Raw genomic sequence first — 23,427 nt, forward strand, 5'->3', positions numbered from 1 at the left:
TCTGTCCCGCCCACGTCCCCACAGGGTGGCCTTCCGTCCTTCCCCCCGGCCCACCGCCCCTCCTCTGCAGCAGCGGTCTGTCTGACACCGCAGTCCCAGCACGGTGGAGCTTCCGAAGCCTTTGGGGAGACATGGACGGTCCAGCACGGCGGGGCCCAGCCCCGTCCGGCTCTGCAGCCGCTCCCCCTCCCCTCCCCACACCTGCCCACTCCAGGCCCGGCGCAGATGTGTCCTCGATTCTGCATGCCCACCCTCTCTCTGCCCTTCCCTTCCTTTGCCTTGTCTGCCTGGGGCGTTCTCCCTCTTACTCGCCTGCTCTCCCCCAGGACCGTCCTCACTCGGCCTCGGGAGCGAGTCGCTTGGTAAAGAAACGGGCAGGAAGACTGCTAGCTGGCCAAGCCTTTGTGGCCTCATCTGGAAAATGGGGTTCATGCCCCGGTCAGAAGTCCCTTACCCGCCACACGCTTATCCGAGTCTCTGGATAGGTCCTCTGTCCCCTCCGCAGAGCGCCCGCCGCCGCCCCTGGGAACCCCGGGGTGGGTGCTCTGTGCTCTGAGTTCCCGCCGCTGCTGCCCCGGGAACCGCGGCGTTACCTGTTCTGCTCGTTCAGTACAGCCCGCAGATGACATCGTGTAAATTAGTGAAACTCGAATGCGGAAGGAGAATGGCTGCTAGGGAAACTCGTTGGAGTAAGTCACTAAAAGCAAATTGCTAACACTAACCGCTTTGACGCGGGCGTGGGGGACGCGACAGAGGACAGAGCAGTGACACAGACTCAGGCGGGCCCCCCGCTCCGCGCTCCCCTCGTGCTGCAGGTCACCCTCCGCGCGGGAGAGGCCAAAACTGGAGGCCGGGGCTGATGCGTTTTGTTTTGTAAAAAACATCCAATTTAGGAAAACATCCACCATGAAGCATGGAGTTTCCATCACGACAAAGTCTGTTTACATTCTCCCAACTTTTTGGAACCGATTTGAGTTGCCAGTGTCTGGTTTTGGTGTCGTATGGTGGAAACATTTGCAGAAAACACGATTCTTTGGCGTAAACAAGCCCTTTCCCTGGCTCTCCTCCTTGGCTCCCGTCTCTCCGCCCCGGCCTCTGTGGCCCCTGTTCTCGGCCGAGACTGCACCGCGCCCTCAGTGGAATCACGGAGTGCCCCGCCCCGTTAACGGGGCACCTGACCTTGTGGGGGTGGGGGGACTGGGTCTGCCCTGAGCAGGGGCTGCTCCGTCTCCAGTCTCCAAAGGGCCTCTCTTCTTCTCAGACTTGCACCATCAGTCTGTAACAGCTTGTCTCCCTTCTTAAAAATAATTTTTAAAAAGTCCTGGCTGGTGTGGCTCCGTGGATTGAGTGCTTGGCTGTGAACCAAAAGGTCACGGGTTTGATTCCCAGTTGGGGCACATGCCTGGGTTGAGGGCCAGGTCCCCAGTGGGCAGCACGTGAGAGGCAACCAATTGATGTATCTCTTGTGTATCATTTCTCTCCCTCTCTTTCTCCCTCCCTCCCCCTCTCTCTAAAAATAAATAAAATATTTTAAAAATTTTTAAAGAAGAAGATAATATAGACACGTGGTAAAAAAAAAAAAGCCAGATATTTGAAGATATAAAAATAGCAAAAATGTCTGCCTCTGTGCCAAGCTGCCCGCCCCTCCCTTCGGCGCCTCGTCCCAGACAGGCCGGTCCCTGCCAGGGTGTCCGTGGGGGTTTATTTCCTGTGTCGGCTGGGCTGTGCGGCCGTCGTTGGGCCCAGCACCACTCTGCGTGTTGCTGTGTGGGTACACTTCAGGTGTGATAAACATTTAGACTCAGCCCTGGCTGGTGTGGCTCCGTGGATTGAGTGCTTGGCTGTGAACCAAAAGGTCACGGGTTTGATTCCCAGTTGGGGCACATGCCTGGGTTGAGGGCCAGGTCCCCAGTGGGCAGCACGTGAGAGGCAACCAATTGATGTATCTCTTGTGTATCGTTTCTCTCCCTCTCTTTCTCCCTCCCTCCCCCTCTCTCTAAAAATAAATAAAATATTTTTAAAAATTTTAAAGAAGAAGATAATATAGACACGTGGTAAAAAAAAAAAAGCCAGATATTTGAAGATATAAAAATAGCAAAAATGTCTCTGTGCCAAGCTGCCCGCCCCTCCCTTCGGCGCCTCGTCCCAGACAGGCCGGTCCCTGCCAGGGTGTCCGTGGGGGTTTATTTCCTGTGTCGGCTGGGCTGTGCGGCCGTCGTTGGGCCCAGCACCACTCTGCGTGTTGCTGTGTGGGTACACTTCAGGTGTGATAAACATTTAGACTCAGCCCTGGCTGGTGTGGCTCAGTGGACTGAGCGCCGGCCTGCAAACCAAGGGGTTGTCGGTTCGATTCCCAGTCAGGGCACAGGCCTGGGTTGTGGGCTGGGTCCCCAGTAGGGGGCGCATAAGAGGCAACCACACATTGATGTTTCTCTCTCCCTCTCTTTCTCCCTCTCTTCCCCCTTTCTAAAAATAAATTTAAAATATATGTTTCTTTTATAAAAAGAACAGCCATTTACAATGAGTAGATTCTGAGTGAAACGCGAGGCCCTCCTTCACGTGACCGGAACCTTGTCCAAGAGGCTGAAGGCCTCAGAAGCAAAGACTGAGCCCGGGCTGGTGCAGCTCAGTGGACCAAGCCCCCAGCCTTGGAACCAAAGGGCCGCTGGTTGGATTCCCAGTCAGGGCACGTGCCTGGGTTGCGGGCCAGGTCTCCAGAAGGGGGCGCACGAGAAGCAACTAAACGTCGATGTTCATCTCCTTCTATCCCTCTCTTCCCTTCTCTAAAAATAAATAAATAAAATTCTTAAAAAACAGCAAAGACTAAGATTTTCCAAATAAGAAGGGGTTTTCCTCAATTCTGCAGCATAGAAACGCCGCCCAGGTTTTCAGCCGGCAGCCCTGCGGAGTCTGGCGTCAAGGTGGCAACGTCAGGTCTTACTGGAATTTCGGCCTGAATTTCGGCCCGAATTCCCACCCAGCCGGCCTGCCGGCCTGCTCTGTGGGCCTCAGACCTGCCAGCCCCACAACCATGCAACCCAGCTCCCTCGTCCACCCCTCCTCCCGCCCTCTCAGGACACAGTATCGACCCTGCGTCCCTGGACGACCCTGGCTCCCCAGATCCGCACTTCACGCTCCCAGGGAAGGGACTGTGGGCTGCCGGTGGCACCTCCACTGAGCAGCATGCCTGCCCAGTCACGCGTCCCCTGCCCCCGCCCCGCCTTCCAGCTGCACCCACCCGAGGGTGTGCCCCCCTCTGGCACCTGGCACACTCTTCCTCCTCCTCCTCCTCCTGGCCCTCCGCCGCTCTGAATTCTCACCCTGAACTTGGAGGGCTGGCCGGCAACGCCCTCCGTGGCCCCTCGGCTGCTTTGGGAACATTGCCAGCAAGCTCCTCCTGGGAAGCTTAGTGTCCTTTTAAATCTCCCCGGGGCCAGCTTTCTGGGGTGCCAAATCCCCTTTTTCTTTGAAAAGTGAGCACCCAAGTAAGAGTGACTTTCGATGGCCACCCTCCTGAGGACATCTGGACCCTGGCACAGTGAGACGGACAGTGAGCGTCTGCTTCCGGTGGCACAGACCTGGGCGGCAATCCCGGCTCCTCCCTCTGGGGGGCAGCGCCGTGGCCTTTCTGAGCTTCCTCCTCCGCTCTAAGGAGGACCCACCGCTCCTGCGGAATGGCCCCGAGATCACCATCCAAATGCCACACTCTAGCGCCCGGCTCAGTCTGGGCGCTAGTTTCCTTCACCTTGCCAGGGTCATCGTCACGGTCAGCTGAGCGGCGGGAAAACACGCACACCTGGGCCCTGTGGCCTGCGAGGCTCTTGTAAAGCTCTCTCTCCGTGTTAAGTTCCGCTCATAATGTTTTAACGACACCAGTAATAAAAGCACAGGTAGTTTAGGTGAACAACGAGATGTTTGGGAGGAGGTTTGTCGTGTTATAATCTATGAATTATGTCAGCAGACGTCACGACTGCCTTTCTGAAAAAGCATCAAGAACGGCGATCTGTCGAAATGCGTTTGTTGGGGCAGGAATTACACAGGGGCATGGCCCCACGCCCCAGTTAGAGGTGGGTGGTTCTGAGGCAGGAGGTAGGAGGGAGGGAGAAACTCTGGAGGTGCCTGAGGGCTAAGACAAAGGACACCGATACAAGACGGAGACCCTGTTCTGGAAGCGGTTATCCCCACTTTCTGGGAAAGCAAGCGCTGAGCCATGGTGACTCGTGAGTGCACCTGCGCAGAGGATGCTACGTGACCCCTGCTTCATTATATCAGCATCTTAATAAATTAGCACTGTGCGACCCCTTCCCCTGGCCAATCAAGGAAAATCATGGGAGACCACATGTGCTGTAGCTTAAAAGTAATTAACTACTTGTACGTGTGCAATAAAGGCCCGCCAAAACCAGCTGGAAAGTGCCTGCCCTGTAAGAACAGAATCCCACTCGGCTGGTGTAGCTCAGTGGATTGAGTGTGGGCTGCTAAACCAAAGTGTCGCAGGTTTGATTCCCAGTCAGGGCACATGCCTGGGTTGCGGGCCATGACCCCCAGCAACCACACATTGATGTTTCTCTCTCTCTCTCTCTCTCTCTCTCCACCCCCCTCCCTTCCCTCTCTAAAAATAAATAAATAACATCTTTAAAAAAAAAAGAACAGAATCCCTCCAGCCCCTGAGGGTCCATCTTTGCTGGAGTTGGCCTGCTCCCGCCTTCTGTGGAGTGTACTGTCACCTAATAAATCTCTCTCTCTCTTTCTGCCGTAAGCTCCCTGCGTGTTCGGCTCAATTCATTGTTCACGATCACGAAGAAGCTGGGCACCTGTGCCCACCTGTGATGGTTTCTGCACACACGTGGCCACCCTGGGGCTCTGCAGCACTGGGCACCACACCTGATGGGCTTTGACTGTGCTTCCAGTGGACACTAATCACAGAGGGAGGAGCTGAGTGTGGGCCGGGTGGTCTCCCAGTTTGTGGACCGCCCTCCCCGCCTGAGGCTGCCCCCTCCACACCGCAGGAGCGTGGAGAGGGCTCGTGAGGGGGTGCAGAGAGCTGGAAATGCGGACCAGCCCGGTCGTTTCTGCTCTGACCCTGGGAATCGCCCTCTCGAGTGTCATGCCGGTGAGACAGGAGAGAGCACTGAGGAGACCGCAGCCCCCGATGAGGGAGAAACACGCAGGAAAGAACGGCGTCCACGCGGCCAGTTTCTGTTGCTGGACGTGCCTGCCACAGACCCGGGAGCTCAGCCGGGGGCTGCGTGGACCGTCCTGCGCCTCGGGAGTGCCCAGGCCTTTGTCCTTCAGGTCCCCGGCCAGGCTCCCGTGTGCGCGCTGGGTCGTCAAGGGTGTCAGGGTGGTCGGGGACGCGGGCTGTGACGGAATTCACAAAGAGAAGGAAGTGTGTGTGGGGGGGGAAGGTTGCACTTTACTTTCCCAAGGGAGGGAGAGGGCTGGGCGAGAAGAAATCCGCCAGCACCACCCTGAGGGGCCGGGGCTGGGAGTGTTCCCACCCTGAGGGGCCGGGGCTGGGAGTTTCAGTGGGGACCAGGCGGCTGTAGAGCAGGCTGTTTCGGCGAGGCTGCTGCTTGTGTCTAGGTCATTGGGGTCCAGTGTGCCCTGTTCTGCAAGTCCCCGGAGTCTGGGCACCTTCAGGACACTTCCGGCGATTCCCTAGTCCTGAAGATGCAGGCTCACAAAACCATCAGGGTCAAGTCATGCTGTGTGCGGTCCAGCCGGCTCTGGGCGGGAGCCTGGGACAGGGCCTTTGTCCTGCTGAGGGGCAGTCACGGGGCTCCCTCAGGATTAGACACAGCACGTGCACGTCGTGTGTCTCCTGGACCGGCCCTCCCTTGGTCGTTAAAGTACCCGTTTCAAAGCATTATCACGCAGTTAATACTTCTGTGATAATACAGTAATGCGGGCTTCGGAGTGAAGGCGCCCCCCGAAGTAACAGTCCTGGCACCTCAGTCCTTCGCTTTCTTTAGGTGGTAGGGTCAAGGGTGAGATCCAGGATGGTTACCAGAGAGAGGGCGACAGACAAGGAAGGAGAGGGGTGGGGAGGAGGGGGAGGAGGGGGAGGAGGAGGAGGGAGGGGGAGGGAAGGAGCGCGCGCGCGGGGGTAGAATCGTCCCAGCCTTCCGCCTAGGCGAGGGCCTGACCTGGACAGGCGAGGAGCCGGATGACCGCCCCCCCCCCCCCCCGCCCCCCCCCCCCCGTACCAAAGTCCCCAAGACGCTGCCCCTGCAGTGCACCTGCCCGACCTGAGACCCCGTTCTAGCCCCGCCCACTCAGGGCCCCGCCCCCACGGGAGGCCCCTCTAGCCTCGGCCCCGCCCCCACGCGAGGGCCCCGCCTCCCACGTGAGGCCTCGCCCCACCCCCGGGCGCGTCTGCAGCTCCTCCGCGCCGTTGCCCGTCGCCTCCCGCCGTATGCTGCTTCGGGTCCGCCCGGCCGCGCTTCCCCGGCTTCTGCGCGCTCTCGGGCCCGCTTCTGTCGCCTCCATGAGCACCGGCACCTTCGTCGTTTCGCAGCCGCTCAACTACCGCGGCGGGGCCCGCGTGGAGCCGGCGGACTCCTCGGGCACCGAGAAGGCGTTCGAGCCGGCCACCGGTAACGGCGCGCGGGGGCGGGGACGGGGTCCGGGGTCCGGGGTCGGAGCGGCGCGCGGCCTGCGGGGTCCGGAGCGTGCGCGGGGCCTGGGGCGGGCGCGCAGCCCCGCCAGCGCAGTCGCTCCCTGTTAATGATTACCGCCCACAGCCGGGCCCGGTGGCCGAAGCGGCTCCCCGAGGGCAGCGGGGACACGGGTGCGGGGACGAGGCGGCCGCCCCGAGGACGCTGTGGACACCGAGGGGGCTGGCGGCCCCGCCCCCCAGAGTTAAACTTCGCTGTGCGCGAATCCGAGTAGGGCCGAAGGGGTGCCCGGCACTGCTCGGCGAACGGGGCGGGGGAGCGAGAGGCTTCCCGTTTGGTCCGGTCTGCGGGCTTTGTGGCTTCTGTGCGGGGCGTGCAGACCGGAAGGGCCTGCAGCCCGAACGCTAAGTCCGCTTGCTTGCGGGGGGGGGGCCGCAGGACTGGGACTCGATGCTCTCGGAGACCGCCCCCCCCCCCCCAGCAGGGAGCGGCCTGGGCACCCACACACACCCTCCGTGAGGAGGAAACAGCCCTTAAGCCGCCCCCCTCCGTCCCCCAGATGAACACAAGCTACAGCCCCCCCTCCCCCCACGAACGCGAAAGCGGGAAAACCGGCTCTTTGCGTTAATCTCCTGCGAGGTGTGTGGTCCGGATGTGTGTGATCCCTAGCGGTTGCCTTCACCCGCTGGCTGCCCGACTTTGTAGCAAGTTGCAAGTTTGTGCAACTCGGGGAAGGCAGAATCCCTGGAGTTCTTGAGGGAGGGACGGAGAGGCGGACTTGGCTGACCACAGAGTTCCTGCTGGTGCAGTCGGTGGGTCCCAGCCTCGCGGACAGGGGCCGGGGCGGCAGTTTGCCCAGGACAGGGACAGGGAATAAGGTTGGGGTAAGAGCAGGAAAGGATTTAATACACACGCACACACACACATATGTATATATGGGGAAAAAATAAACGTGGTTGCGTTTAGGGAGATTTTTCCTGACTCAGCCGTTTACCCTACCCTGTCCATCATGCCGTAGCGTGGGCCCTGCGAGAGGATTTCTGTGGAGCCTGGGCCGGGGCTGTCCAGTCGGAACCCACAACCCACGGGGCCGAGCACAGTGCTTCCTCGGTGACTGTGCAAGGCCCCTGCCCTCCTCCAGCGCTGGAGGTCGGCGTGGCAGAGTGGTTGCCGGGGAGCTAGTGCCGGCGAACACAGCTGTGAAATGGGGGTGGTGGACGGGGCTCCTCACCTGCCGTCGGGGCGTGCTGGGGGCAGCGGCCGTGATCTCGCCAGTTAGGTGGCAGGGTTACGGCCCTCTGCGGAGGCGTCTGCACCTTCTGTTAGATTCTTCAAGGGGGCCAGTGACCCCAAAGCAAGGCCAGGAACTGCTGGTGGGGGCGGTCACTAAGTGGCCCCCTACCGAAAGACAAGAGGAGGGTCTGGCCTGCAGCCGGTCAAGGCTGGGTGGGTTCACGGGGGACTCGGGCAGATAGACCGACATTTGAGGGGGCCCATGGGGACGTCTGACAGGCCATTATTCTGGGAAGGGTGGGGCAGTCCACGGGTGCCACCAGCCAGGTGTCACATGGCAGGGAGTGCCGACTCCCTTACACGCTGAATGCGCATGAAGCTGGCCGGATGCCAACACATTATATAACAGAGCGCGATTCTGCGTGTTGCGGGGCCCGTGCTCTGGGTTGCGTGAACACGGGTGGCTAAGTGTCGGCTGCCCGGGCATCCGGGCGAGGGAGCCCGGCCGACTCCATTTTCCCTGCAGGGGCCCTGAGAGGAGCCTGGGAATCGTAGCTGACTTCCCTGGGCGCCGGGGTGGGAGTGAACCCGTGTCCCGCGTCTGTCCCCAGGCCGGGTGATAGCGACCTTCACGTGCTCCGGAGAAAAGGAGGTGCATTTGGCTGTTCAAGATGCAAAGGCCGCCTTCAAGATCTGGAGGCAGAAGTCCGGGCTGGAGCGGGGCCGCGTCCTCTTGGAGGCTGCCCGGATCATACGGGTACGCTTCCGTTTATTCCCTTCCAGGACGGCGGGCGGGCCGTGGCTCAGAGAGAACCCGGCTTCCCGGCGGCCTGGGAGGTTTTCCTGTCTTACTCCATCACTCCCCACCCTCCAGAGAAGGTGACCCGTGAAAGATCGCCGGGAGATCTATCCACACAAGGATCATCCAGAAACGTCCATTTGATCGTCACCTTAGGTGTAATTTTCCATAATTTTCCACACTTTTCTGTTCATCCAGAGCCGTCTCCACCGTCTTTGCATCGTAGGCTGCAGCCGGAGCGGCATTCGCAAAGAGAATCGCTGAGTTCTGCGTGTTGGGGGTGACGCAGCCTTTCTCTGGGGGCGATAATGCGCCCCACGCCTGCCCTCTCCTGCCCGTGGGGCGGGCGGGCGGCCGGCTGTGTCACATACTTCTCTAAGGACGGTCCTCTCCTGCTGGGCACATGTGCACGTGCACACTCACATACATGTGCTCATACACGCACACCCGTGCGACACTCACTGCCCAGAACGCCCCTTCTCTGGCTGATCCTGAAACGAGGCGCCCGTCTCGGACCCGGGGCCGCTCCCCTGGTGGGTTTGCTGCCCAACACTCAGCCTTTTCTCTCTTTCCAGTGCAACGCTGCCATTCCGTTTCTTTTCCTTTTATCTTTCTCAAAGATTTTATTTATTTAGCCCTGGCTGGCGTAGTTCAGTGGATTGAGCGTGAGCTGTGAATCAAAGTGTCGCAGGTTCGATTCCCAGTCAGGGCACATGCCTGGGTTGCAGGCCACGGCCCCCAGCAACCACACATTCCTGTTTTTCTCTCTTGCTCTCTCCCTTCCGTCTCTAAAAATAAATAAATAAACTTATTATTAAATTTATTTATTTTTAGAAGACAATGGCAGGGAGAAAGAGAGGGAGAGAAACATCAATGTGTGGTTGCCTCTTGTGCGCCCCCTCCTGGGGGACCCAGGCATGGGCCCTGACTGGGAATCAAACCAGCGACCCTTTGCTTCGCAGTCCAGTGCTCAGTCCACTGAGCCACACCAGCCAGGGCCCGTTCCCTTTATTTGCATTTAAACAAAGGCCGTTTCTGTCTTTCCCACCGGGGCCCCGTTGTCCATCGGCAGATGGACTCGGTTCCTTCTGGTGCCTGGCAGCGTGTCTGAAAGCTGGTCTGTGCTCGGCCGCAGGAGCGGAAGGATGAGATCGCCACCATGGAGACCATCAACAATGGCAAGTCCGTCTTCGAGGCCCGCTGGGACGTCGACACCTCCTGGCAGTGCCTGGAGTACTACGCAGGCCTGGCCGGCTCCATGGGTGGTGAGCCTCGCCCGCCCTCCGCGACCGGCTGCTGAGGGTGGCGGGCCGAGCCCGGGGTGCAGGGCAGAGGTTTCAGGGGTGAGGCGGGTCTGGGTCACCCCCCGGAGGCCTGGTGGTTTTAGGGAGCGCTGGGAGGGGAGGGGGGCCGGGGTGCAGTGTGTGCAGAGGACGTGCCACAACCGATGGGGGTGTCGGGAACGGACGGGAGAGTGCAGCCGGGGGGGGCCGTGTGCAGTGAGCAGCCGGGGCGGGCCGAGGACCAGGAGAGAACAGGTGTCTGTGAGGGCTCGGGGACGGCACACCTGCCCTCTTCCTCATTCTTGTCTTCCCCGCAGGTGAGCACATCCAGCTCCCAGGCGGGTCCTTCGGTTACACCAGACGGGAGCCGCTGGGCGTTGCGTGGGCATAGGGGCCTGGAACTACCCCTTCCAGATCGCCTGCTGGAAGTCGGCCCCGGCCCTGGCTTGTGGTGAGCAAGGGCCGTCCCTCCAGCGCGCGCCTGCCCCGCCCTCCCTCGCCGCTGCACACTCACACACCCTCCCACACTCACACGCCCTCCCACACCCCTCCCACACTCACACTCACACACCCTCCCACACTCACACACCCCCCACACTCACACACCCTCCCACACTCACACACCCTCATACACCCCTCCCACACTCACACTCACACGCCCTCCCACACTCACACACCCTCATACACTCATACACCCTCCCACACTCACACTCACACACACTCACACACCCTCCCACACTCACACACCCTCATACACTCATACACCCTCATACACTCACACACCCTCCCACACTCACACACCCTCCCACACCCCTCCCACACTCACACTCACACACCCTCCCACACTCACACACCCTCCCACACTCACACACCCTCATACACCCCTCCCACACTCACACTCACACACCCTCCCACACTCACACACCCTCCCACACACTCCCTCACCCTCCCACACTCACACACACCCTCCCACACTCGCACACACCCTCCCACACACTCCTTCACCCTCCCACACTCGCACACACTCTCCCACACCCTCCCATTCACACGCACACTCATTCCCACACACCTATACTCACACATATATACTCTCACTCATACACACTGACACATGCCCCTCACACACATACCCCACTGATACACACTCACACACATTCACATACCCGTACACACTCACTCATCCTCTCACATCACACACACACTCGTTCTCACTCATACACACTGATGCACACACGTGCACTTTCTGCACATCAGGAGGGCCGTGCTGGGTGTCCGAGCCTCAGAGGACACGTGTCCCTCCCTGCCTGGCCCTGCGGGGCCTTGTGGTGCGGGGGGCAGGGCCGGGGGGCATGGGTGCCGGCCAGGTCGCTCCTGGTGGCTCATCTCACTGGTTCCGTTCCCGGGAGGGACGGCGGTCAGGGTGGGGGTCGGAGGCGTGTTTCTTACTCGAGAGTCAGACGGCATGCGGCGTGTGCTCCTGGATGTTCTCTTCCTTCCCGGACGTGGGTTCCCGGGCGGCGCGGGGAGCAGAGGCCAGCTCCCGCCCCCACTTGTGTGCGGAGAAACGGCGCCCGCGGCCCCGTCATGGGTGCTGTGGCCGGCGGGCTTCCCGGGGGCTCGTCCCCTGTGAAGACAGGAGCCTGCGGGGAGGGTGACTCTGCCCTCTGAGTTCTCCCGCACCCCCTCCCCCGAGGCCGGGGGAGACACGGGCTGGCAGTGTCCCCGGCTTTGGGGACTCGTGCGATTGCTTGACCCTCTGGGCGCCAGTGCACCCCGCCCGCTCCTGCTGGCGCAGGGGCCAGGTGCGGTGCGGCAGGGGAAGGGCCTGCGCACGCAGGTGTGGGGGGGTGGGGGCTGTGCGATGAGCGAGGCCGGGGGGGGAACAAGATACCCCCGCCAACGGGAACGGACTCGGTGGGCTGGGCACAGCTGGAGGCGTGCTCGGTTTGCCCCAGTCCCATCCCGAGAGGGCTGCTCACGTGCGTGTGCACGTGCGTGTGTGTGTGTGTGTGTGATGCAGGAAACGCCATGGTCTTCAAGCCGTCCCCTTCACGCCCGTGTCCGTGCTGCTGCTGGCTGAGGTCTACACCAGGCGGGGGCGCCCCCGGCCTCTTCAACGTGGTGCAGGGCGGGGGCGCCACGGGCCAGCTCCTGTGTCAGCACCCGACGTGGCCAAGGTCTCCTTCACCGGCAGCGTGCCCACCGGCGCGAGGTGAGGTCCCGCAGGCTGGGCGGGCGCGAGCGGCGCCCACGGCGGAGGCCCGAGCCCCGGTCCTCCCCGGCTCGTCTGGGAGGGAGGCCGCGGGCGTCCCCAGGCGAGGTGGACAGATGTCGCCACTTCCCGTGTGCCGGGCAGGCCCCGGGCTGCCCCGTGTGGCGGATGACTCGGCGCACCTGGGGCAGCCGCCTCGGAAGGAAGGGTGTCTTGTTTACTTCACACTCGCGGCTTTGGACCTTCATGTGGGCTCCGACCCCGTTAGCCTGAATGCGGTGCCGGCAGCACCAAGCGTTTCTGCCCGTGGGAGTCAGCACAGAGGCTGCTGAGTGTCCCCGGGTCCTTGGTGATGTTCAGATGACCCCCCTTCTCTCCGTGGGCTCTCGTCGGCATCCGGGCAGAGGCATTTCAGTGGGCAGAGCCCGCGGCGAGCACCGGGAGCAGGGCTGCATGGCCCTGCGGTTGCGGCAGCGAGTCTGGGGCCCCGGGCCCAGGTCGCTCAGGGTGCGTCTGCTCTTGTTCCCTGAGGTCATGGAGGTGTCGGCGAGAGGAATCAAGCCCGTCACCTTGGAGCTGGGAGGCAAGTCTCCTCTGATCGTCTTCTCGGACTGCGACCTGGAGAACGCCGTGAGGGGGCGCTGATGGCCAACTTCCTCACGCAGGGCGAGGTGAGCGCGCCGGGAGGGGCCGGCGGGCGGCCGGCGGCACGCTGCGGGGAAGCCGGCGTCTGGAGGTGGCGTCGGGCTCACGGGGGTCGCACGGGTGGGGCTCACAGCGCTCGCGCACACTTCCGAGCTGGGCGCCCCCCCCCGTGTCCCCGGTTCCCAGCGGTTGTCGTCCTGGGTCTCCCTGTAGCGTGTGCGCTGCGCTCTCTGAGAATCGTCCGGAAGTGGCAGGCTGAGATCCCCAACTGTAAATCCTCTCTGTTCCCGAAAACGCGTGTGTTCTCTGCCTCGGCCCCGCGTGCTCTGGAAAACCACCGGTGCGATGCCCAGTCCCCGGATCTTGTTTTTGCTTGACTGCTGGCCTTTCAGCCGGAGCAGACGGTTTCTTTTTGCTTGTTGGGCTACACAGACTTGTGAAAAATACACTCTGACGATTGGGAGTGCGTGTTTTTCACGGTTCCCTCTGCGTGTGGCCCGAGGGCGTGGCTGGAGCTCTGTGCTCCGAGGGTGCCGGGCTTGGCTCCGCCCCTGCCCCGCCCTGCCCCGCCCCCGTGTGGTGTGGTGTTTAAGTAACAAGTTCACGTAGTTCTCTTTCATTTGAAGTTTATTTTCCCCATCCTGCTGCTTTTAAAGTTTCACTTATTGTGTGATTAGGGGAAATACCAACATGGTCTGAAGTTAAAATTTTGCAAAAAGCCACACAAAATGTCCGTCTCCGCATCGCCCCTGACCAGCTCCCACCCCCTCCTGAGGCTGCCGGCCCAGCCTGTTTCTGACTTGTCCTTCCAGCCCAGCCTGTTTCTGACTTGTCCTTCCTTGTGTTCTTTGTACACAAGGGAGCAGTACTTACGTACATGCATTGAAAGTTTTGTATTTATTTGCTCTTACAGGGGAAGGGAGGGAGAAAGAGGGGGAGACAGACATCAATGTGTGAGTCCATACATTGGTCGGGTGCCTCTCACGCGCCCCTACTGGGGACCTTGGCCCACAACCCGGCATGTGCCCCGACTAGGAATCGAACCATCGACCCTTTTGGTTCGCAGGCCATCCCTTAAGCCACTGAGCCACACCAGCCTGGACACTCATACAGTTCTTACTTCCCACCTTTCTTACACACGGGAGCTGGCATGTCAGAGGCCCTTCCTCGCACTTGACTTTCTCAGCTAATACCTGGAAATCCTGGCTGCCCAGCATAATCCCTTGTGCCGCTGGTGGTGTTTGAACAGGAGTGAAGTTCATGTCTACGGGCGAGTCGAAATCCTTGTTAATCGTGGTTTTGGAGACAGGCGTCGCCTATGTAATGCTCCGGGCTTTCGCTGGGCTTAAGCCCTGGGTTCTTAACTGCTTCCGCTCTGTCCCCTCCCACTTTCCTTTCCTGAATGTGCGCCAGGCTGAGCAGCTGCCGGGAGCGCACAGGAGAGGGAGGGCCCGAGGGCTGCAGGAACATTTAAGCACGGGAAGACGGAGGTTTTGTCTCAAAGGGCAGGCAGCTTGTGCTGTGGGGTGACGTGCCCACAGTTACATGTGCGGTCCTCGTCATATGGGGGTTGTTTTCATCAGTGGAAGTAACCTGTACACAAGTACAGTGTATTTGTTGCCCTGGCTGCTGTGGGTCAGTGAATTGAGCACCAGCCTGTGAGCCAAAGGGTCTCCAGTTCGATTCCCAGCTGGGGCTCATGCCTGGGTTTCAGGCCGGGTCCCCAGTAGGGGGCGCCTGAGAGGCAACCACACACGGATGTTTCTCTCCCTCTCTTTCTCCCTCCCTTCCTCCTCTCTAAAAATAAATAAATAACATCTTAAAAACACTATAATGTATCTTTTTTAGGTTAAACCTATAGTATTTTCATCCCTTTTCCTTTTTTTTTTTCTTTGCATGCCGATAATTTGTGTCTGCTTTTTTAAGGTTTGCTGTAACGGCACCAGGGTGTTTGTGCAGAAGGAGATTCTGGGTAAATTCACAGAGCAGGTGGTGAAGCGGACCCAAAGGATAAAAATCGGGGACCCCCTTCTGGAAGACACCAGAATGGGCCCCCTCATCAACCGGCCGCACCTGGAGCGCGTCCTGGGTTTGTCAAAGTGGCCAAGGAGCAGGTGAGGAACTGGTGGCGGGGGGGGGTGCTGGGATGGAGGAGGGGGCCCTTCCTGGGGCCGCACGCCCTCGGCTCTCGGGGTCTGGGGCAGCGTCCCCACCTGTCCCTGCGGCGGGTGACTAAGTACGCGTCCGTCCGGGAGTGCACGGGGTTGGGGGGGGCTTGCGTGTTGGACACGAGGCGAGCATGGCGGCTTCTCTGTTGCAGGGGGCCAAGGTGCTGTGTGGGGGAGAGCCGTACGCGCCCGAAGACCCCAGACTGAGGGACGGCTATTACATGAGTCCCTGCGTGCTGAGTACGTCTTCCCCTCCCGCCTGCTCCCCACGGTCCAGGCCAGCCGTCGGGTGGGACGGGGCTCCCGCCAAGTGCGTGCGTGGTGCCAAGCAGGGGCTGGCAGACGGTGTGTCCCTGTCACCCCGGTTTAAGAAGCAGAAGTCCGCCCCTCCCCTGGGGCGGCCAGGTGGGGCAGCGCGCCGGGCACTCACCGCGGCCACACCTGTTGTCCCGGCAGGAAGGGGCTCGGGGAGAGGAGCGTGCTCGTTCGGTTAGAAAGAAAAGTCATGAGTTTCGTCGCTCGAACGGGCAGTTAAGACCGCACCGGCCTCTGAACTGGGGGTCCTCGGGGTCGGGAAGCCAGTCTGCCGGACAGCACGGTGGGACCCCTAAACACGGTGTAACCTGGGCGTTTTCAGCATGTCCTGTCACTCTGACCGTCTCCTGGCACGGGCACGCAGCGCAGCGGTCACCCTGCTGTCCTCGGCCAGCCCTGTTGGTCTCGGCTCGGGGTGCTGGCCGTCTCGAGGCCGCTGTCATTGTCACGCTTTCCTCCGTCGTCTCTCGGCCCGAGTTCCCATCCCCTGTGTGCTCTGTCGGCTTGCGAGCACCACATGCAGGTTGAGTTGTGCCGGGCGATTCCTCGAGCCTGTTTGGAAGGCAGAGCCACTGGTGTTTGTCCCCGAGGTTGATGGGTGTCAGCTTTGAGCACCGATGCTCCGTGCCCTTGGACTAGCCAGCGGTCACTGATGCGCAGGAAGAGTTGGCAGGGTCCTCGAAATACAGAATCAGTTTGTCCCCGGTCCGCTGAAAGCCAGGGGTGCGCCTGGGCAGGAAGGGGCGGGGTGTGCGTGAGGGGATCTGCCAGTAGTGGCTTTCTCCTGGTGCTGGCAGGGAAGGCGATCTTTGTCGTGCTTTGTGCGTTTCTGAAGACTGGATTTTCGGGTTTCATTTCCCTAAGCACTGGGCAGGGAGCCAAGCAGAGCGAGCCGGGCGTCGGGCAGCGGCCTTCCCTTACCCAGCTCTCTGCACAGCACCGGCCGCACGCAGAGCCTGCCGGGGAAGCCGCTGCCTCCTGGGACCGTGGAGCAGTGACCTGTCTGGAGCGGCAACACCTGGGCTAACGGTTTCCCTAGTAATCTCGCGGATGACTCGGTTTCTGAGTCAGGACACAGTGAGCTGTCCTCCAGCACACCCTGAGGACCGTTGAACACCTGTGTGTGCATGAGCTCTAATCCCCGTCCTGGGAGGGGCAGGACTTGTCGGCTCTGAGGGCGTGTGAGCGCTGGGCAGGTAGACCGCGGCTCCTGCAAAGCCGGTGTAGCCAGCAGCTTCTCACGCTGCCCTTCGGCCTCACGCTGCCCTTCGGTCTCATGCTGCCCTTCGGCCTCACGCTGCCTGCGTCACGACACGACCGCAGGAGCCAGCGTCCCCCCCCATGCTGCGGTCACCCCCACCGGCCACCTGGGCAGCTAGGGCGCCCCCTCTGCAGACCACGGGGGCGCAGCCTGCAACCCCTGAGCACAGGGGCACCTGTCCGCGGGCCTGCGTTAACATGCCACGAGTGAGTGGGTCTTTTCCAAAGACCGGCCCCTTAACCTGAGGACATCCTCATATCAAGGGGACGGTGTCTCAGTTATTTCTAAGTTTGTGTTTTTATGAGGGGATTTTTTATTTCTAATTCTGACTACATCACAGAGTCACCCAGAAAAAAGGGGAGAGGAATAAAAAGCATTACTCACATACGTAACATTTTAACAGAAATGGGACGAGACCTCACCCAGCCTGCATGTTTTTCGGTGAATGCTTCCTTGCAAGCGTTTGCCTACGAAATTCGCTTCGACACGTCACTCTGAGGACCTCCGGCCCAGTCGGGCCCGGGCGTGGGGTGCCCGCGGTCCTTTCCCTTGTGTGCGTGTTCAGGCCGCCCCTTCCGGTTGTCACTCGGGCAGGTGACGTGGCGTGACGACTGTCCGGTGTACGCACGCCGGTCACCTCGCTAGCTCGTGACGAGTTAACACGTGGATTTAAAACCACACAAAGGTCGTGGCGCGGCCGTGCCGTGCAGCCGCCACGCGGAAGGGGTGCCCCGACGTCCCCCCAACCCCCGCCCGGGCGTCCTGCGGGAGTATCTCGGAGCCGGTGTCCCACGGTGCTCCGGGGACACGGAGGCCTCCCAGGAGCACCCCCGAGCCTCAGGAGCCGGTTCCCTGTGCCCTCGCAGCGGACTGCCGAGACGACATGACGTGCGTGCAGGAGGAGATCTTCGGGCCGGTCATGTCCATCCTGGCCTTCGACACCGAAGCCGAGGTCCTGGAGAGGGCCAACGCCACCCCGTTCGGGCTGGCCTCCGGCGTCTTCACCAGGTACGTGGGGGCGGCCCCCGCCGGCTCGGGCTCGGAGGGGGCGGGGCCTGAGACACGGCCCCCCCCCCGTGGCTGCCTGTGCGTCAGCGCCTCCCGTGAGGGCGGGAGGTGCCCCAGGTGCCATGTGTCACCCAGATGGCCAGAGAGCCCGGCCGCTGAGTGTGCGCTGAGCCAAGAACCTGATGGTGGAGATTCTCTCCTTCTCGTTGATTTGCTGAGTCAACGTTTAAGGTTCTGGCCTCTGTGAAGCGTGAAAGGCTGCGTGTGCAGGGACAGAAACTCAGCGTGTGAGCGGAGGGCAGTGTCCTCCGAAACGTGAGTTCCGGCGGCTGTGCGCGGCCCCTCGGGGCCCGTGTTGTCCCGCGGGAGACGCTTTGCCTGTTGCCGCCCAGTGACGGTGTTTCCGGTGTCAATCCCGTGATCCACACCTCCTATACAAACTGCTACCGCGGTAATAACGGTAAAACGGGACTCGGAGCGGCGGGTCTCTGAGACGGCCGCCAGGTGTCCGATGGCGTGCACGCGGGGACCAGTCCTCGGCCATCAGGGGCAGCCGTCCAGGGCTGCCGCGCCCTGGGGTTTCGCCGTGTCTTTGGTGGTAACCAAGGTTACATCTTTTTTTTCTTTTTTAAAAATATTTTATGTGTTTATTTTTAGAGAGAGGGGAAGGGAGGGAGAAAGAGAGGGAGAGAAACATCAGTGTGTTGTTACCTCTCGAGCGCCCCCTACTGGGGATCTGGCCCGTAACCCAGGCATGTGCCCTGACTGGGAATCGAACCTGCGACCCTTTGGTTCACAAGCCTGTGCTCAATGTGTTGAGCTACATCGGCCAGGCCAAGGTCACATCTTTTTGTAGCTTTGCGGTCCAGACCTGGAAGGGAGACCCGAGTCTCCCTGGGGCCTGATGGAGTAGCTTCTCTGGGAGCGCTGAGGGAAAGATCAAGGGGCTGCTGCTTTTAAAGAAAAAAAATAATTTTTTTTTTTTTAAGATTTTATTTATTTATTTTTAGAGAGGGAAGGGAGGGGGGGAGAGAGAGGAGAGAGAGAGAGAGAAACATCAATGTGCGGTTGCTGGGGGTTCTGGCCTGTAACCCAGGCATGTGCCCTGGCTGGGAATCGAACCTGGGACACTTTGGTTCCCAGCCCGCGCTCAATCCACTGAGCTACGCCAGCCAGGGCGTGAAAAAAAAAAATTTATCTTTTACAGTTTTAGGTTCAGCACAAAATTGAGCAGGAGGTACAGAGCTCACCCGCCCGCCTGGCCGCCCCTGCCACGCGCCGCCTCCTTTGTTATTAGCCTCCCCATAGACGGGCCTTTTGTCACAATCGATGGTCCCGCACGGACCCGTCGCCCTCGCCCCACGGCTGCCGTGCACACTGGGACTCACTCAGTGCCGTGAAGCCTGTGGCTCGGGCAGGCGCGTGGGGACCGGGGCCCATTTGGGGGCCACACAGAGCGGAGGCCCAGCCCTGCCAGCCCCTGCGAGGGGCGGCTCGGTGGTGCGGGGGTCCGGCGGGCTAAGCCTTGGCTGACACTTTCCCGCCAGGACACGGGCACAGCCGGCCACAGAGGAGGGCACCCCTGAGCCGTTCCTGCCCTGACCCCGCTGCTGGGCGGTTCACGTACGGACCCTCCCCCAGTCCCGGTGTGCAGTCCGCAGTGTGTGGTGTGTTCACGGTTGTGCAACCCTCCGCACACCCTGAGGTTATTGGCACGTTCTCCCAGGTCCAGGGACACCAAGTCAGTCCTGGCCGGCCCCGCCCCCAGCCCGGGCAGCCACCGCTCCGAGCACTCCGTCTCCCAGGATCCGCTTACTCTGGGTGTTTTGTGTGCGTGGCTAATGCACTGCTGGCCTTCCGGGTCTGGCGCCCCTCACTGAGCACGTGTTCGGGGCTCGCTCACGTTGGAGGGTGTGCCACTCACGCTCTGCTCCGGGTGACGGTCCAGTGCGTGTCCGTGCCGCGCCTCCGTCACGCCGGCGGGCACGAGGGCTGTCTCTGCCTGTCGGCCGTCACGCATGACGAGGCGTGCGCCAGGCTGTGTGTGGGAGCTGAGAGCCTGCTCCCTGTCCTCGGGGCAGTGAGAGGAGCTGACCGAGCGGCGTCCCCCCCCCCCCCCCCCCGGGACATCCAGCGTGCCCCCCCCGCGGCGGCCGAGCTGCAGGCCGGAGTCTGCTACATCAACAACTACAACGTGAGCCCTGTGGAGCTGCCCTTTGGCGGGTACAAGAAGTCAGGTGAGGGGCCGGCCGGGTCTCTGGGGACACGGGGTGTCCTTCCGTCCTCGTCGGCCGGGGTGTGTCCCAGCCCCAGGGGGCACGTGCGGTCCCCTCGCCCTCCCCAGGCCCCTGTGCCGTCTGGGGGGGCGAGGGTGTCGCCGGCTAACGCAGTCTCACAGAGGCCTGTTCCGTGGGCAGAGTCACTGCTCCCCGCAGTCTGTGGTCGCTGTGGGAACAAACCCACTGCCGGGGGCCCCGTCCCAGCAGCCCTGGTCACCGACCGCCCGGGGCCTGCAGATTCCGTGTAGGGGCCGTGTCTCTAGTGCCTCGGAAAGCACATGTGAATTTGTCTTCTCCGTTACGACGGATCGGTGACAGTCCCTTAACCCAGCGCCCAGCCATCAGTTACTGTCCTCGTCACACCAGGCGGCCTGGGAACGCTGTCCCTAAGCCACCGCCGGTTCCTTTTGTGTCTTCAGCGATCGGCTGGGCTGTCGCCTCAACGTGGCGCGTCTGTGCGTCGGGGGCAGTGGGGGCAGCAGGCCCGTCACCAGCCCGTCGAGGGCCTCCCTCTGGCCAGGGCTGCCTGTCACCGTTGGCTGGCGTCTCGTACGCTTCTCGTCAACGCTGGCGTGGACTCCAGTCCCGCCCCCTGGTCTGCCGGCGTGTATTCGTGGCCGCTGGTGTCGGCCCACATGGAAGCCCCGTGGCAGCTGACCCGGCTGGGCGCTGCTCTGGCAGCTCGGTTGGGTCTTGTCCTGGTGCTCCCCGAGCACAGCCCCCCCTCGATCATCCTCATCGCCGTGGGGCCGATGCGGAGCGAGACCGTATGGGCTTTCATTCTCACATCACCCTTGGGCCAGGGAGAAGCTTGTTTGGAATCTGCAGCGTGGCCTCACGGGGCCCCCAGGGCGCCTCTCCCTCTCCTGGGTCTGAGTGTCCTGAGTGTCCGGTGCAGCGCCCGAGGGCACGCCCACTCGGGGTGAGAGGAGCCAGCTCCGCCCCCAGGGCTCACACAGAGCCTGGGCGGGACCTCTGTCACCTCTGTCCCCTGGGAGGGGTGCGCCCTGGGAACATGCACTGTGGGGACTGGGCTCGCCCTCAGGGGGCAGAGCCCACCCAGCTCCGGGGCAGGGGGCCAGGGGGACAGGAAGGGCCCAGCGGGGGACACTGCCCCTCCGGCACGGCCGAGGGGCGGCCGCTCAGCTTTGCAGGGCGGCAGGCCGCGCTCCCGCACCTCGCCCCCCAGCTGATGCGGCAGGTGAGGCCTCGACCTCCCGCTTGTCGGCCCTGGGTCCTCCCGCGGCCCGAGGGGCAGTGCCTGCCTCTGCAGGTCTCTGCGGCTTCCCCGACGGCCGCGGTGCCGGCTCACCCTCCCTCTTGTCTGCCCCCAGGGTTCGGCAGAGAGAACGGCCGGGTCACGGTGGAGTACTACTCCCAGCTGAAGACCGTGTGCGTGGAGATGGGCGACGTGGAGTCGGTGTTCTGAGCGCGGCCGTGAGGCCTGTGGACCTGCAGAGTGAGAGTGCCGCCCGGCGTCCCCCCTGCCGCCGGGCGTCCCCCGTCACTCAGCCGTCCCCCCGTCACTCGGCCGTCCCCCCGACGGAAAGTGTGCAGAAGTGCCTTAGATGCTAATCAAGAGTCATGGTGTCCCGCAGTTCGAGTTTCCACGTGACCCTGAGCAACAGTAACACACATCCGGGTCAGCCCGGACTCTGACCCGCCCCCAGACCTGCCCCCAGACCTGCCCCCTGCCCGCTCCCTCCTCTCTGTAGCTTCCTGCAGCGAACTGCTCCTCTCCGGTGCCTGGTGGACCCAGGACAGAGGGCTCGCTGACGTGTTCTCAGCTCCAGCCCCTTGTCATCCCGCTGCGAAGCCCACGGTCAGGACAGAGGGGCCGGACACTCGGGGGGCCGGGCACTGGATGGGTCCCTCCAGGGGAGCGCTAACTTGCCAGAGAAAGCGCCGTGTTTCCCCCGGGGCTGTGTCTTCGGCCTTCAGCTTGCTCTCCTGTGCCCCAGCAGTTCCCCGTTAAGTGGACAGGTTATTTCTGCCACTGCACTGTGCCGGAGTTCAATAAATCACACGCTAATCTGTTCAGTGTCATGTTTCAAAACCAAACACCTTTCAAGGTTTGGGGGAAAAAAGATTATATTTAGACAGAGGGGAAGGGAGGGAGAAAAACATCAGTGTGTGGTTGCCTTTCACACGCCCCCGACTGGGGAACCTGGCCCATAACCCAGGCCTGTGCCCTGACTGGGAATCGAACCCGTGGACCTTCCGTTCGCAGGCCGGCGCTCAGTCCACCGAGCCACCCCAGCCGGGGCTGACAAGTGAGTCTTGCGCACAGCAGACTGCCGGGCTGGTGCAGCGTGGTCCTCGGCGTTGGGCCGCATGTCAGCATCACCCAGAGAAGCTTTGCACGTCTGAGATTCTGTCTGATTCAATTGGTCCTGGGCAGCGGGCGTCTTCAGGGGCGCTGCCCAGGTGAATCTGGTGGACGGCCTGGGCAGAGAACACAGCTTCGGGGCCGTGCCACGCCCAGGAGCCACGGGCCACATGCAGTAGCTGCTGAAAACTCAGTTCGTTACAGTCAAATACAAGTTCAGCTCGTCCGTCATTCCGGCCTCGTTGCAAGCGCTCGGTGCTGAGCACGGCGGTGGCACCGGGACCGGCCACTGCGGGTGTAGGGTGCACTTGGCCCTGGAAGGGAAAGGGTGCCCACTGGGTGCTTTGGAAAATCGGCTGTAACTTCTGACTCACCCTGGGCCCTGGGAAGCCGTGGGCTCAGCCAGCCGTGGATTAAAAATGGCACTTTCCAGCCCTGGCTGGCGTAGCTCAGTGGATTGAGCGCGGGCTGCGAACCAAAGTGTCGCAGATTCAATTCCCAGCCAGGGTACATGCCTGGGTTGCAGGCCATAACCACCAGCAACCACACATTGATGTTTTTCTATCTCCCTCCCTTCCCTCTCTAAAAATAAATAAATAAAACCTTAAAAAAAAAAAGAGTTCCATAAAAAAAAAAAATGGCACTTTCCATCCGTGGTTGGGAATCGGCGGTTGAGAACTCGAGATACTACGGTTCTCCGACCTGGGTGGCCGAAGCTGCAGATATGTAACCCGCGGATGCGCAGGGACAACATTTGTCGATCGCAAACTCGTGTGTAAGTGCCCTGTGTGGTTCTGCCCCGAGATGCTGCGGGGTGAGCTGTGTTTCCAGTGTCGGGACCCTCGAAGGGGTCGCTGGCCAAGGGGGGAGGGACAGAGAATGCAGTGACAGTGCAGGGAGGGGGCAGGCCCGGGTCCTGGGGACCCTAGAGAACCACCTGGCTGTCCACTGCTGGCGCCGTTTCTCCAGCAGGTGGTGCCCGAGTCCACCCCACACCTTGTGTTGGGACCCTGGGTGCCCTGTGGGACAGCGGCCTCCAGGACTTCAGAGGGGAGTGCTGCCCCGCCCCACCCCACCTCTCTGCTCACCGCTGGGCACAGCCCCCCACGGTTCTCTAACGCCCCCCCTAGGAGAGCTCAGCTCACATCTCTCCGTGAAATAAACTGACTCACGCACACGGCCATGTTAGCAGAGTGGCGGGGACCCCTAGGCCGGTTCTCGGTCCACGGTCCACCAGGCAAGGGAGCTGAGCAGAGACCCCAGGCCAGACAGGGTTGC

The 23,427-nt window shown here is 61.6% G+C and overlaps 1 protein-coding gene and 1 long non-coding RNA gene across 2 annotated transcripts; both read left to right on the top strand.

Annotated features, from left to right (window-relative positions):
* The first annotated feature begins 6,364 nt into the window (after window positions 1–6,364).
* ALDH9A1 (aldehyde dehydrogenase 9 family member A1) lies at window positions 6,365–21,860 on the top strand. Its single transcript, XM_028531060.2, is given in 16 exon segments — window positions 6,365–6,596; window positions 8,462–8,607; window positions 9,785–9,914; window positions 10,250–10,306; window positions 10,309–10,383; window positions 11,953–11,973; window positions 11,976–12,030; window positions 12,032–12,096; window positions 12,099–12,144; window positions 12,549–12,775; window positions 12,778–12,815; window positions 14,716–14,882; window positions 15,088–15,197; window positions 17,400–17,537; window positions 19,662–19,778; window positions 21,155–21,860. Coding segments are annotated over 16 exon segments (1,668 nt in total). The 5' UTR covers window positions 6,365–6,415; the 3' UTR covers window positions 21,250–21,860.
* On the top strand, window positions 18,001–18,509 carry LOC118498243. Its single transcript, XR_004900769.1, has 2 exons — window positions 18,001–18,148; window positions 18,381–18,509. It is a non-coding gene; the product is annotated as an uncharacterized LOC118498243 (long non-coding RNA).
* Window positions 21,861–23,427: the final 1,567 nt, after the last annotated feature.

The sequence above is a fragment of the Phyllostomus discolor genome, chromosome 14, assembly GCF_004126475.2.
Source record: "Phyllostomus discolor isolate MPI-MPIP mPhyDis1 chromosome 14, mPhyDis1.pri.v3, whole genome shotgun sequence".
Taxonomy (NCBI): domain Eukaryota; kingdom Metazoa; phylum Chordata; class Mammalia; order Chiroptera; family Phyllostomidae; genus Phyllostomus; species Phyllostomus discolor.